The sequence below is a fragment of the Octopus sinensis genome, unplaced genomic scaffold (assembly GCF_006345805.1).
Source record: "Octopus sinensis unplaced genomic scaffold, ASM634580v1 Contig11546, whole genome shotgun sequence".
NCBI classification, from domain to species: domain Eukaryota; kingdom Metazoa; phylum Mollusca; class Cephalopoda; order Octopoda; family Octopodidae; genus Octopus; species Octopus sinensis.
In genome coordinates this window covers 215,538-231,331 of record NW_021832382.1, presented here as the reverse complement: position 1 = coordinate 231,331, position 15,794 = coordinate 215,538, and the positions used below count along the sequence as shown (strand labels likewise).

General features: G+C 38.9%; 2 protein-coding genes across 2 annotated transcripts; one reads left to right on the top strand and one right to left on the bottom strand.

The window, feature by feature from the left end:
- Positions 1 to 633, top strand: LOC115228999. The gene has a single exon (XM_029799430.1). It carries the CDS (start codon positions 1 to 3, stop codon positions 631 to 633), a length of 633 nt encoding a protein of 210 aa, XP_029655290.1.
- Positions 634 to 8,214: 7,581 nt separating this feature from the next.
- On the bottom strand, positions 8,215 to 9,912 carry LOC115228998. Its single transcript, XM_029799429.1, has one exon. It carries the CDS (start codon positions 9,910 to 9,912, stop codon positions 8,215 to 8,217), a length of 1,698 nt encoding a protein of 565 aa, XP_029655289.1.
- Between the last annotated feature and the right edge of the window lie 5,882 nt (positions 9,913 to 15,794).

Here is a 15,794-nt window from a genome sequence, read left to right as displayed (position 1 = left end):
ATGATTCAAAAATGGCTCAAGTCGTTCATATCCGGCAGACTGGGTCGCACTTTGTTCATGTCGAAGACGTCGCACGCGCGATACTTACCGAATAAAGTCCCGCAAAGATCGGCCCTCTCCCCGGCCTTGTTTAACTTCCACCTGAGCAGTTTACCTGAACTGGAAGACACTTTGATCCTGTTTTATGCTGATGATTTGATCTTGGCGGCTCGGGACAAGAACATTTCAATTGCTTGCACACGCCTACAAACCCATCTGGATTTATTGGAGTCTTGGTTTGTAACCAACCACCTCTCACCCTCTTTCTCCAAGTCCAGTGTTACGTTGTTCACCAGTGACCGTCGCCAACTAGACCAGCATCCAGAGTTGAAAATCTTTGAAGAACGCCTCCCCATCTCAAAAACTCCGAAAATCCTGGGAGTGATCTACGACCAATGTTTTACCTTCTCTTCTCATGTTGACCACATAATCAAAAAATTAAACAAAAAAAGGAATGCCCTCCGAGCAGTGGCCGGATCCTCTTTTGGTCAAGACAAAGAAAAGCTAAGAATAATCTATAAACAATACATCAGGATCTCCCTTAACTACACTAGCCCCGCTTGGGCCGCTTCTCTTTCATCCAGCAACATTTAAAAACTCCAAAGGATTCAAAATGGTGCTCTCCGAACAATTACCGGATGCATGTTATTCACTTCTTCCGACCATCTCCACTGAGAAACCACCATCCTCCCTGTGGAAGATCACCTTCGCATGCAAAACCTGCAATTGTTCAGTGCGGCCATGGAATCAGACCACCCATGTCATTTCCTCTCCCATACAAAAAACAGCCGTAGTACTCACCATTGCAAATCTAACCCGTGAACTGTCAAAAATTCCTGAGCCTTCCTCCAAGGACAAAGCAGATACACGATCATGTCTCCACCAAGGCTATTCGAAAACTTGCCTGGAACAAACTGGGATGCTCGATCCACTTCCTTCCGCCAGATTCATGGGCCGGAATACAGCGTCTGTATCTTTGACAGGTTCCTCTGATGTCTTGTGGTGGCTGCTTCCTTCACTTAGTCGTTAATTGATTGCATGCGTTGCCGTTGTAGGCAAGAGTTTGTACTCCGGGCGCATGCTCTCGAGTGTTTTTTTAATTGCGATCGTCTGAACATTAGGGACCATACAAATAATTAATTTTATTGCGTCTATTTATTAATTATTAAATATGGTGGAACAAGTTAAGTAAGGAATGAACAAAAAGGAATCTCCAAGGGGCTAAAGCACGCGCACTCCTGCGGAAAATACCGCATGCGTGTTGCCACGGAGAATGGCGATGGATATCCTCTGCAATAGCCACGAAACCTCGCGTGGCTCTTTCGTCCTATGGGCCAATTTCCTCCGGATGTCGCTGATAAAGGCCGAGGTTAGAGGCTCGGCGACGCTCGATGTCTCCAATGCGATTGGTGTAAATATAAAGCGGCGTCCAAGTTCTTGGTATTATTTATTTTGGCCGTCGCCGCCTTTTCCGCAGCGGACCCGAGAGATGTGGCAGATGACACGATTGCCCATGGATAGAATGAATCAATGCACTTAGCATCCCAGACGAGACACTGTGTCTATTCCCATGCATATTAAGGTATATTGTCAGTTCGAATATCTTCATTATGCTTATTAGGAAAAAACTTTTATTTTCTTTTTTAGTCGATAGATTGAAATTGTGGAGTCGAAATAATAGCTTTCAAAATTTTCTTACCAACCCGACAGTTACAGGTACTGGACAAATTAAGCTCTTTTCTATTTTGCAAAGGATTCTAGCTTTTATCGAACTCAGAGAGCATTCGCACTCAACGATTGCTCTTGAACAGATTTTACCAAAAGTGTATCTCAACAAATACTTAGAAACTACTGAATAACAAAATCAGAGTCTGCCTCTGCTCAAAGATTTTGGTGTAAATAAAATATTTTCTTTGGTGTGAAATCTGACAGTAAAAAATAAATCTAATTCAAAATGTTCTGATATGATTAAGAAATTTTAATTGAGGATTTTATCTGAATATGTTTTCTTTTAAATGTTATAATGAATATGAAGATAAACAACAGAATTAACGAAAGATTTTTTTATTTTGGGAGAACGAACACAAAAATAAATTGTCAAGAAATTAGTGAGTTATATATTTTGGATAATTAAAATTGGATGATATTGCCTTAAATCAGTACTTTAAAAAATTCTTAATAATTCGGCTTTCTCGCTAAAACGATAAACTGATTATTTATTACATTATATCCCGTATTATACTGCTAATATGTCCATCGCCTTCGAAGCAGACAAAGAAAATATTAAGCCCTCTGAATTCATTCAAATACCTGTAAAGAAACATGATTGTAATGTACTAATTTAACTTAAACCTGTCAGAATGAAGGATGGGAGGTTTCTTGCCCATTGTGCGGTATGTCTAAATTCGTAATTTGGGATATTAAAATGGTGAAATGTAATTATTGTAAACACATATTTTGCAAGTATTGCAAAAAAAGTTCGCACATGTTCTCGATTGAATGTTATCCGGCTTATCACAGTGAAGTAAGAAGGAAGTAATACGCTTGAATACTAACATGTATTAGTGAAATTCTTATAAAATATGACTAATAAATATATAAAACTAACAAATGGCCAAAAACATATTAGAACAAAAATATCAAATTAGAGACGGAATATCAACAATATTCTTTTTAATCGACACGAAAGGAGACAAGTCAGACAAATTGTCCGTATTCTCCACCAACTTAATAAAATCTGGAACTGACCCAGCTATAGACCCCCCAAGCCAGGACATACAGTTCGGAGGGACCGGAGGTCTATGGAATTTAAAATTGAGTTCCATTCTTCCAAGACGACATATCTCGGCCTGCAACTCCGAAACAAGTCGAGCAGAGAACCCTCTCAACATAGCTGATCCGCCAACCACTACGATATTCCCAGCCAAACAGGAGCGCACATCAATAGGGGACTATGGTCTCATCAATTAAACAACATTAATAATCGAATCAACAACATTCCAAGCCAGTTCGTCGAAAAGACACTCACACACAGTCTCCCTTTAAAATAGAACACACATTCACCACCTTAACAAACCAGAAATGACTACCCCGTGCTTATATGTAACATCGGGAGGGGGAATGATGTATTCACCCCTCTTTAGAGATTCTGCTCGACTGTAGGACGTCACAAAACAGGCCATTGCTTCCAAATAGTCAAAAACGTGAACCTTTGATATTTTCTGCATCCTCTTCGTCCAAACTGGGGACTAAAAGTATTAAATCTCATTAACTTTCCAAAGATGTGAGAATCTTTCTAAATACATAACTAAATTGATTAAACTCGTGTATGTTTAGAGACCCAGTAGGCAGAAAACGACAGGCGGTGACAATTGGAAAGTTTTCGTAAATCTATGGTTTGAAATTGAAATACTGGAATTATTCTACTCTCAGAGTAGCCCACGTCGATGACGAGTGCCGACTGTATGCCCAGACTAAGCGGACACAAACAGCAAGAAGATACCGCGACCACCGAGGATACCTGCAATAACAAGAAAAATCTTGCTTGAAATTCGTCGAATAATATTTTGGCTGCCAATTTGATCATTTTTTGGAAGGGAGTGGAAAAAATGAGAATCGCTTTATTTCCCGTCGTGGTTAGCAACTCACTGGAATTATTTTTGAAAAAAACCGCTTAAAAATTGAACGGACAAAGCAAGAAAATTTCTTTTTATTAAAGTGCTTAGAAATGTTGAGCTTTTCTTGAGTAATCTATTGATAAAATTAGTATTATAAGCTGTAAATTCGTATAAATGTTGGTGGATAATACTGAGAGGCGCCGTATCCTGAGCATAGCCGACTCTTTATTTTATTATATGAGGAGCACTTTGTATAGACACTGCCGAACTCGACCACAGCAGTGGAACAGCTGCCATGATGGCGCATCGATAACATTACTTATTATTTAAATTTTTGGTCGTTTAGTTAAATTACTTTTTTAATCTATACATTTATTTTATAGCAGCGTTAATTTTTTTTCAATTTATGCATATTTACCTCGTTTTTTAACTATTTGATCCACATAAATGACATTTTGAAATCCTCCACAATATCTATGTAGCGAGAAACAACTAGACAATCCAGATGTAGCAATTTGTCCACAAACCATTGTATTAAACCTCAAATTTCCCCATCAATGGGCAAAATAACCCCAAACTTCTACACAGTCAACTCTTATCACAAATTACACAACTCGTGTATATTCACAATATCATAACCGAATAGCATATTATAGCAATATAATAATCTTAAGATTAAATAAAATCAGTTTTTGAGTTGATCAATCATTTTTTTGTTTTGGTCGAGAAGAATGTCCAAATCAGCCATAATTCGTCTACTCTTCTCGGCAGTATTTTTTGATTCGAGTTTTTCAATCTACAATAACGGGGACTTGTACTTTATTGTCGATTGAATTAGTCAAATCCTTAATCTTCCTAAGACTTATTGCAACGTCTCGAATCCTCTCCCAAAACTACAACAAGTCAAAAGACCAACTCTGTGAATATGCAAAATGACCATCTTGGCATTAGGAATCACTTTTTTCACATTTCGCGGATCCTATCAATGACTAGAGGCCGCAACCGAATCCAACAAGACGAACAACTCAGACATTGTACGATTCAACTTGTGCGTCAACAGAGATATATGTTCTTCCTGTAGACGACACTCCTTCACAAGCTATAAATGAGTCGAGGAAGCATCCACCTCGGCATACTCGATTCTGTCCTGATTCAGCACTCTTTGAGTGGAAAAAATTCGATCAATGTAGATTTGACGTCTGGGAAAGGCCATTTCAGAACGAGCCTGATGATGTCATTCAAAGTAAGACCAAAGATCGATATCTCTTGTCCATTTCAGCAATCATTCGGCGTAGTCGATCACATTCGGTTATTAACTGGTTTGCCTGGTCAGCTTCGTCCTCCCCAAGTTGAATGACCTGTCCTTGTTCCTCCAATGAAACGTCCTTGTGGATTTCCCACTCGGTATGCATGGTTTCCAATCGAATCCTTCTTTTTTCGGCGATTTTCTACCGAGTTAAAGAAACAAGTACTTGGGCCTCATCCAACTCACTTGATGAAATATTTCCGGCTTCTCTCAGTCTTTTGAGAAGTGATAAACTGGAGGAATATTCTTTCTCCAGTGTTTCTAATGAGTTACCCATCTTAAAGTCATAAAAACCTTCCAACCTGGTTTTGTCTTTCCTCCAAAAGGAGAACTTGTGCCTTCAACTGGGCCATTTCCTGGAGTGTCTCCCCTCCCAAAACTGGTACATTCAAAGTATCTTTTGACATTTCATTCCCAGGCAGACATGACGGGGTTTTAGATTCCTGGACTGCCTTTTCTACCCCCCTCGTGGGAACCGTGGGCTGATTGAAAGTGAGTTGAGGATATCTGCTCCGCACGACATTTGTAAGAAGAGAACAACACAAATTGTCGTCGTAGCGACAAGTGCAGATTGGTGCAAGTACAGGAGACACGTGTTCCACCACAAAGGAAGAAACCCTTCCTTCAGAAAACTTTGAATGAGGGGGACGGAGTTGGTGGGGCAGATTTTGGAGTGCCAGCTGATCCCGCAATTCGTCCCTCAGTCTGAGGAAGAACGAGTTATTCTCTGGGGGGCTTAAATGGGATTATTACTCGTTGAAGGGACTTTACTAGAGCGATGAGAGACTTTCTGAAGTAGGAAAAGAAGAACATTGCGTAGTTGGAGGGTATTTCCGTAGAGGAATGTCTCGAATCCCAAATCTCCACGGAATCCCATGCCCTGTCAGTTCAGCAGATGAGCAGACCTGAACAATGTCGGATAATTCTTTGCACTGTTTGAATCGCTTTTCGAGATGTGGAGACAGACTCGAAGTCTGGTTGGATGAATCGATGAGGGAAAGGGCAAAATGAGTAAGACGGAATGCCTCCTCTATCGAAAGTCCTTTCACGCTCGCTTTGCTGTCGAAGGTGCTACCATTAGCCTAGTCCAGACAACCAGCCATATTCTGACAAGGACGTGAATATCAGTTCATCCGTGCTTTCCATTTGTCCCACGAGAATTAATGTCTTGAAAATTTATTATGATTTTTTAAATTAATATTGTTGCCAACGATGGTAGCTACGTTCAAAGAGCCAGCTTCAATTCAAGGCTTTCCAGCCCGTCCTCTGATCCGCCCGTCCGAATCAGGTAACTTGATTCTTACAAAAATTGACAAGATGGTGCTTGGCTGACAGTCTATAGATCTGAACTGCAGGAATTTATTAGCAGGAAAAAAGACAATCTGCATAAAACAAAACCCCATTCATCGCCCAACGTTGAACTGACCTGCGATTTCATAGTCCAATAACTAATACAAATCCACGTAGCTTTCACAACTCGAAACATTGGACCCATCAAGTGTGGAGACCCTTCGTCTTGTTTCTGCCACTTTGACTTGGAAGGATGACGAGGATTTCAGTATTTTTTCTTCCCTCGTGGAGATCGACGCCACGGACAACAGACTTGGGATTGGTTCCACCCAAACGGTTATTTTTAGAAACTTTTGCGTCGTTTCCAGTTCTCAGCAGCCTCAACCTTACTCTCAATAACATCAGTCACTTGGTTCTTCCATTTAAGCCAGGCTTTGGAAACCTCAAAGTTAGGAGCAGATATAACTCGGCAGATTCTTAATTTGTCGTACAATAATATAATCGACCCAAATCTGGTTAAGTTCTTGGCTGGACTTGTTGAACTAGCCGAACTTAATCTTGACGGAAATCCCAGACTTGATTGGAGTTGTCATTTGGAGCCAGATGGCAAGCAGCCTTGGTATGTAAAGTTGTGTATTGTAGTTGGTTTCCTAAGCTGACTTGTCTGTCGTTGGAGGAAAACCAGATCTCAGATTATGAAATATTCAATCGACTGGGACCTCTACAAAAGTAATCAAATCTATTTATTTAGTTTAAAAACTTTAAAGTTAAGACACAACAACATCAAACAGATTCCTCCCATTGAACAAATCGAGAATGCGACGAGGCAATACCTTTCTGAACAGTTTGAAGAAAATTTGTGTCTGAATGACAACTATTTAAGTTTTCTTGACCTGATAAGTAGTAGAGTTAAATCAGGGTGATTATTTCCTGTCCTACAACAACTTGCAAGTCATCGATCTCTCTGAAAATCAAGTTACTTTTAATAGCATTGGCAGATCGGAGATGAGGAAAGTGTTTTGTCTTTATCCTTGTGGCCAAAAATAAGAAAAATCATTTTTCTCGGAAACCCTTTTGAAAACTTGTCTAGTGAACACGGAATTGTCGCAGAAAAGTTTTTCAAGTCGAAGAATATCGACTTTGTTAGGTACCGAATAATACTATAAAATCAAGGAATGGGAAAGTTAAAAACACACAAATTAAGCTCAGAAATATCAGAAGAGTTTTGCCGGTGATGAAATGTTCATATTTGTTAGAACAAGTTTGATGTGTACCTGGAAAACTACAGAAACCAAAAAAGAGAGCTTCTAGACTCCAAAATATTGGCAATTTCCCAAAAGTGTGGTATTCGAAGTTATATCGGTAAATCCATGTCCCGAATGTCCGACGAACTTTGGGAGAATACACAAAAAAAAGTCGCCGAGCAAGTCGACACAATGTTAAATCAGGAATCTTACCAGGAGACAGGCACGTTCACTACACAAGTGAGGCACAGTTATGGTCACGATAGTTTGGAGACATCGAGGACGGAGTTGAGGGACTTGTCGATGTCACTCGAATCAAACACAAAATGAATAAACTTTTACGCACCTCAAAGTTTTCAATGGATCGTTCGATAGACGAAATGTATGAGTATGCTCACTCGAAGAAGGTGATTTATTGAAGAAATTGTGCCAGAATAAAGTCAGAGTGAACACAAAGTCCACAAAAGTTCCCCGAGAACAGAAAATTGCTTCAATGGTAAGGACTACTTTGAAGGTGGCGCTGGCTTCTGATCAGCCTCACTTTAAGAAAGCTAAATCTGATTTTGAAAAGGTGGTTTTGTCTATTCTCGTAAATTACAGTTCAAATTGACTTATAAGGCCCTAAAGAGTAATGAGATTGAATAAATAACTTAAACTTTCTGAATTTACCTTCGATGATTGAATTGTTAAAGCTTTTCTTGATCGAAATAATGAAATATTAATCCGACGACCCGTCCGCATCTGAAGTCTGGAGACCAGCCTCCTCTGCTTCTGGTCGAAGGAATAGCTCTGTGAGAGCATTTTCCAGCCGATAATTCTGCCCATGTGGCATTAGGGGGCTGGATCTGCGCGCATCAACAGATGCACTCTCTAGAGTTCTTTTCAGGACAGTGGACTGCATATAGGCCTGAATGTACCTATCGACTCCCAACTGCCTGAGATAACCCTTGTGGTACTTAGATACAATTCCTTCCCATGTCATCACGCAAGGAATGACAAAGACCTTGCATCCGTGCATCAACCCAAGCTCGTTTGCAAGAAGGTCGTACTTACGCTTCTTTTCCACTTCCACCGTGGTCAAACGATCTAGACATGTGATGCCAACTTCTATGATAGGTATCTCGCCAGAGACCTTATCTTGTACCACAATGTCCGGCTTATTGTGCTGGACAAGTATCGAGGTGTGAATACTAGTATTCACTTTAATGCATACTCTAGCATTCTCGACCACAGACTGCACCTTATGAGTTCGCAACTTTCTGGAACGTCTAATCCCATACTTATTGCACAGCATTAAGTGTAAACTACGTACAACCTCGTTATGCCTCCACGTATAGTCGTGGTAAAGCATACGACCGCATTTCGTGGCTATGTGGTCTACGGACAGGCACCTCAATTTACAATGAGGACAGACCTTAAATCGATTCCAGAAAAAGTTTCGATCTTGCAGATAGGTAAATAATTCTTCGGATCGAGGGGAATTATTTCCATATCTTAGCCAAGTCGTTGACGACTTAACGTCAACATGCGGATTGTCCAAAGCTTGGAAGAGGGTCTTGTGAAGGACTTTTAAGTTGATCTTTTTAATCAAAGACTCTTTTTGTACTTTGATCAACCCCTTCACATCTACCACTCGTTCACTCTCGAAACCGTACTTAGCCAACAAATAGGCCTTTATGGTTCCAAGGTGACTAGCTCGTGCCTTTTCCGTTTGCAAGATTGCGTACATCCTATCTGATACACTAGCACCAGACACCAGGTGGTCATGCATCTTCAGGAGAATACGCTCACTTAAATGGGCCACTCCACAAAGCCCCCTTCCGAATTGAGCACGTGGTAGATATAGCCTCTCCTTGTTGGCTGCCAGCACATAAACATGGTTTTCCCTCAGTACTCTACGGATCATACAATCCATATCATCGTACTCCTGTGGCTCAAACTCCACAATACCTACATAATAGTTAAGCAATGATATTGCATATTCATTCAACGCATGGAATAAATTCCTTGCATTTAAATGAGTTTTGCATAACATTGCTGCCCGCTTCCGAACTCCCTCTATTATTTGGATCTTGGTTTCTGGGAGTATGAGCGATTTGGGGCTTTCAGTGATCCCGAGGTACTTATATCCCTCGTGATCTTCCAAGACCTTGACTAGATCGCCATATAATTGCAAGTTAGTCGCCGACTTGGAAAAATTAAGTTCCAATCCTATTTTCCCCAGGAATTCGTTCACACATTCTCCCATAGAGCGGAGTTGGTTTGAGGACCGATCGAACAATTTAATGTCGTCAATAAGCACAAGGTGGTTCGTGTTAAACAAACGTCCCTCATGAGTTATTGACAATTGTTCGTGTCTTCCATTGAGGAGCCTACTCAATGGTTCGAGACAGAGCACAAAGAGTAGCGGCGACATGCTATTTCCTTGTAAAATCCCCCTCTCCAGTTTTACCTCACCGATTGTGTGTTTGTTATACTCGAGATGAACACTTCACATACTCATCACAGCTTTAACAAAACTAATGAACCACACAGGCAGACACAGCTTGTGTAGACATTCGATGAGATATGCATGATCAACGGAGTCAAATGCCTTCTTAACATCCACCCACATAGACATACAGTGCTCGTCAAAAAAAATTGCTCAGCCATTTTTTCATGCTTTTATTGACAAATTAATAAAAAATTTAATCTTACGCTTCATTTTTTATTCTAATTCTTAAATATAATAATTTATTAATGCGATTTTATTTCAATATAAGGAATTTAAAGCATAAAAATTTAAATCTCGTGACAAAAAACATTGCTCACTTTTTTTGTTATTGCATATGCCACGTTCTCCCAAGAAACAGTTAACTGAATTTAAAAAAGGGATGATTATTGCGTACTTTAAAGAGGGTAAATCAATCAGAGAAATCTCAAAAATACTTAATTTGCCGAATTCCACAATTTCATTTAATATTCGAAAATTTCGAGAATTTGGAACACTGCATCGGAGACCGGGCTCAGGACGTCTTCCGAAACTAAATTCCCCCCAAATACAATTTTTATGTAATGAAACCGAATCACATCCTACATTGTTGGCAGTGGATTTGTCCAACAAAACTAAAGAAACTTTCAATATTGATGTTTCCCCTAGGACAATTCTGAGAACTTTGAATAAAAATGGGGTATATTGTCGTGTAGCAAAAAGAAAGCCATTGCTTTCTCAAAAAATATCATTCGAGATGGTCTGCGTCACTACGATTTTTATCGATATCTGATAGTACATGGAAATCGGTGATATTCTCAGATGAGTCAATGTTCGATGTTTTTAACAAAAGAAAACATCAGCTTGTTACAGAAAAAATAAAACGGAGTTAAAAAATGCACATTTGCTGCCGACTGTTAAGTTCGGATTAGGGAGAGTTATGATTAGGGCTGTATATCGTATAGTGGTGTAGGCAATTTGGTTTTTATCGTAGAAACTATGAACTCTGGATATTATATAACTTTACTGTCTAATAATCTGGACCAATCAGCTGAAAAAATGGGCTTATCCTCGTTTATTTTTCAACAGGATAATGCTTCATGCCATACATCTCGTATGGTTAAGGCATATTTCGAGACCAAAAAATATATATTCTTGATTGGCCATCGCAATCACCGGATCTTAACCCAATAGAGCATGTATGGTGCTTTATGAAAAGAGAATTAGCTAAAAATCCCCCGAAAAGTAAAAAGGATCTAAAGACAAATATTATGAAAATTTGGCAGTCAATTCCTAAAAGTTTTTTACAAAACTTAGTAAATTCAATGAGAAAAAGGAGTTATTCTTTATATTTAGCAAGGGGAGGACATATTAATTACTGATAATGAGATTTCCAAATTTGTGCTAATGTTTTTTGTCTTGCAATTTTTTGTTTTGTTTAAGTTTGTAAATCAAAAAGAAAAATTTTATTATAAAAATTAAGGTATAATAATAAAATACTACTTAAAGATGTTTACAAAAAAAATAAATCAGAATAATGCTATATAAAGACATAAACATTGGTGAGCAATTTTTTTTGACGACCACTGTAAGTGAGTTTCCATAAGCGTTAGAAAGACACTTGTTGATCAATGCCTGCTTCTTTGCTCCCTGGCAATTCCTCACAGTTCCGAGCTGATTCTCGGATAGAATGCCATTAACCTCAACAAATCCTCTGACCTCATTAGCCACCAACTTGGTCATCAGCTTGTATAAGGTAGGCATGCAGGTTATCGGGCGATAATCTGTCGGAGACGCTGGACAGGACACTTTTGGTATCAAATAAGTAACACCAGTGCACAACCAGCTTGGGATACTATCCGGGGACGCTATACACTTCTCGATTATATTAAACATACAATCGTGCAATGAGGTACAGCGTTTTATAAAGAAATTAAATACTTTATCAATCCCAGTAGTTTTCCAATCTGGAAGGCAGGAAACTGCCTCATCGAACTTCTTGCGAATGTCAAAGACACCGCAAGACTCGGCCATCAAGGGTCTGGTGGACTCTAGGCTAAAGTCCACTTTTCCCTTGCGAGGTCGGACTTTCCACATACTCCCCCATGTGGCTAACATCTCCGAGTCTTGTTGGCTACCCTCCTTCACCCCATCATCGTGTAAACAACGATAAAACATCCTGCGATTAAACTCAAACAGGTTGTTCTCTCGATTATGTTTACACCTCGATTCATAGGTAGAGAGTTTCTTCTTGTAAACAAGAATAGACTCTTCTACCTCATTCTTTGCCCTAACGACTTCATTCAGGTCCCACTTAGCGGCCCTGTGTCGGTGAAGTACGCACCAAGGGGGGAGTCTTGCCTTTGACCCCGTTTCCCACAATGTGCCCAATCAGTGCTTCCAGCTCTACCTCACGCAAAGAAATCTTTGCAGCGATGTTGTCCTTCCACTTACTAGGTTGTCTGGGCTCAACCGTCAATTCCTCGTAGGTAACTTGAGCCACTAGCATTCTTGAAAACCTGCCCAACACCTGGGAGGTTGTCTGTCTTGCCCATGGCTGCTGCTCCGTGCACTCAAATTGGGTTGTAATCCCTACCAGGCATTAGTGACAGACATGAGATGGAAACGCATGCATTCCTAATATACCAAACTGAGTTCTCAGCTTTGCATTCTCTGTTGGACTTCAGGGACTGTTGATCTAGCGCTGATTCAAAGTGGTTGATGATTGACAGATGATGTGAGAACAAACAGTCTGGGAAAAAACAAGGATACCTAGTTCATTGGAGAATTCGACAGTGTATTGTTAAGAGTGTAGAGAGCCCAGTCAGAGTCGAACCTTCATAATTAATTCACAGCGAGCTTTAGGTATTGATCTTAAAACAGAAAGTTCCTAAAAAGAGGAACAAATTAAGGTCTGTAAGGAAACTGTAAACTGTGAGAAATATAATTTGTTAGTTTAAATATGTCACATGGGCGACTATGTCGCTATGGGCAGCCAGTCCTTTCACGTGTTTCTATGGAAACCGCAGAAAAGGTATTAAATATTGAATATAGCAATTTATATATGGAAGAGTGTAGATTAATCAATTATTCTAATTTAAAATTACATTTGAATTATCTTTTAAAAATGGCTTACCCAAAAGTATATTAATTTTAACAGCGTGGTTACTCACACTTTGTGATGTCTGGGTTTAAGGGTTACGTCAGAAATATTAACGAATACAATCAAATTAAAGAAGCGTTAATCGGGATATTCCCGGAGGATATGAATGCTCGAAGCAAACACCGGTTGGCCAAAAAGGCTTCCAATTTTTGTCAAAAATGTCTGAAGAATCGTCAGCAGAAACATCATTTAATTTCGAGTTAGGGTTACGTTAGGGCTTGGGTTAAGGTTAGGGTTAGATTTTGAATATTTATGTTGTCACTTGCCAACGTTAGGGTTAGGGTTAGATTTTGAATACATTTATGTTGTCACTTGCCAACGTTAGGGTTTGGGTTAAGGTTAGGGTTAGATTTTGAATATATTTATGTTGTCATTTGCCAACGTTAGGGTTTGGGTTAGGGTTAGATTTTGAATATTTATGTTGTCACTTGCCAACGTTAGGGTTAGATTTGAATATTTATGTTGTCACTTGCTAACGTTAGGGTTAGATTTTGAATATTTATGTTGTCACTTGCCAACGTTAGGGTTAGGGTTAGATTTGAATATTTATGTTGTCACTTGCTAACGTTAGGGTTAGATTTTGAATATTTATGTTGTCACTTGCCAACGTTAGGGTTAGGGTTAGATTTTGAATACATTTATGTTGTCACTTGCCAACGTTAGGGTTTGGGTTAAGGTTAGGGTTAGATTTTGAATATATTTATGTTGTCATTTGCCAACGTTAGGGTTTGGGTTAGGGTTAGATTTTGAATATTTATGTTGTCACTTGCCAACGTTAGGGTTAGATTTGAATATTTATGTTGTCACTTGCTAACGTTAGGGTTAGATTTTGAATATTTATGTTGTCACTTGCCAACGGTAGGGTTAGGGTTAGATTTGAATATTTATGTTGTCACTTGCTAACGTTAGGGTTAGATTTTGAATATTTATGTTGTCACTTGCCAACGTTAGGGTTAGGGTTAGATTTTGAATACATATGTTGTCACTGCCAACGTTAGGGTTTGGGTTAAGGTTAGGGTAGATTTTGAATATATTATGTTGTCATTTGCCAACGTTAGGGTTTGGGTTAGGGTTAGATTTTGAATATTTAGTTGTCACTTGCCAACGTTAGGGTTAGATTTGAATATTTATGTTGTCACTTGCTAACGTTAGGGTTAGATTTTGAATATTTATGTTGTCACTTGCCAACGTTAGGGTTAGGGTTAGATTTTGAATATTTATGTTGTCACTTGCCAACGTTAGGGTTAGATTTGATATTTATGTGTCACTTGCTAACGTTAGGGTTGGGTTAGATTTTGATTAGATTTTGAATATTTATGTTGTCACTTGCCAACGTTAGGGTTAGGGTAGATTTTGAATACATTTATGTTGTCACTTGCTAACGTTAGGGTTAGGGAGATTTTGGAATAATTTATGTTGTCACTGCCAAGTAGGGGTTGGGTTAAGGTTTCGGTTAGTTTTGAATATATTTATGTTGTCTTTGCCAACGTTAGGGTTTGGGTTAGGGTTTTTTTGAATGATTTATGTGTCACTGCCAACGTTAGGGTTAGATTTGAATATTTAGTTGTCACTTGCTAACGTTAGGGTTAGATTTTGAATATTTTGTTGTCACTTGCCAACGTTAGGGTTAGGGTTAGATTGAATATTTATGTTGTCACTTGCTAACGTTAGGGTTAGATTTTGAATATTTATGTTGTCACTTGCCAACGTTAGGGTTAGGGTTAGATTTTGAATACATTTATGTTGTCACTTGCCAACGTTAGGGTTTGGGTTAAGGTTAGGGTTAGATTTTGAATATTTATGTTGTCATTTGCCAACGTTAGGGTTGGGTTTAGGGTAGATTTTGAATATTTATGTTGTCACTTGCCAACGTTAGGGTTAGATTTGAATATTTATGTTGTCACTGCTAACGTTAGGGTTAGATTTTGAATATTTATGTTGTCACTTGCCAACGTAGGTTAGGTTTTTTTGTTAGATTTGAATATTTATGTTGTCACTTGCTAACGTTAGGGTTAGATTTTGAAATTTATTGTTGTCACTTGCAAACGTTAGGGTTGGGTTAGATTTTGAATACATTTATGTGTGTCACTTGCCAACGTTAGGGTTTGGGTTAAGGTTAGGTTAGATTTTGAATATTTATGTTGTCATTTGCCAACGTTAGGGTTGGGTTAGGTTAGATTTTGAATATTTATGTTGTCATTGCCAACGTTAGGGTTTGGGTTAGGGTTAGATTTTGAATATTTATGTTGTCACTGCCAACGTTAGGGTTAGATTTGAATATTTATGTGTTGTCACTTGCTAACGTTAGGGTTAGATTTTGAATATTTATGTTGTCACTTGCCAACGTGTAGGGTTAGGGTTAGATTTGAATATTTATGTTGTCACTTGCTAACGTTAGGGTTAGATTTTGAATATTTATGTTGTCACTTGCCAACGTTAGGGTTAGGTTAGATTTTGAATATTTATGTTGTCACTTGCCAACGTTTGGGTTAAGGTTAGGGTTAGATTTTGAATATTTATGTTGTCACTTGCCAACGTTAGGGTTAAGGTTAGGGTTAGATTTTGAATATTTATGTTGTCACTTGCCAACGTTAGGGTTAGATTTGAATATTTATGTTGTCACTTGCCAACGTTAGGGTTAGGGTTAGATTTTGAATATTTATGT

Excerpts from the sequence above, each read along its gene's own strand:
- LOC115228999 (XM_029799430.1), top strand. The coding sequence starts at position 1 with ATGATTCAAAAATGGCTCAAGTCGTTCATATCCGGCAGACTGGGTCGC.
- LOC115228998 (XM_029799429.1), bottom strand. The coding sequence starts at position 9,912 with ATGTCGCCGCTACTCTTTGTGCTCTGTCTCGAACCATTGAGTAGGCTC.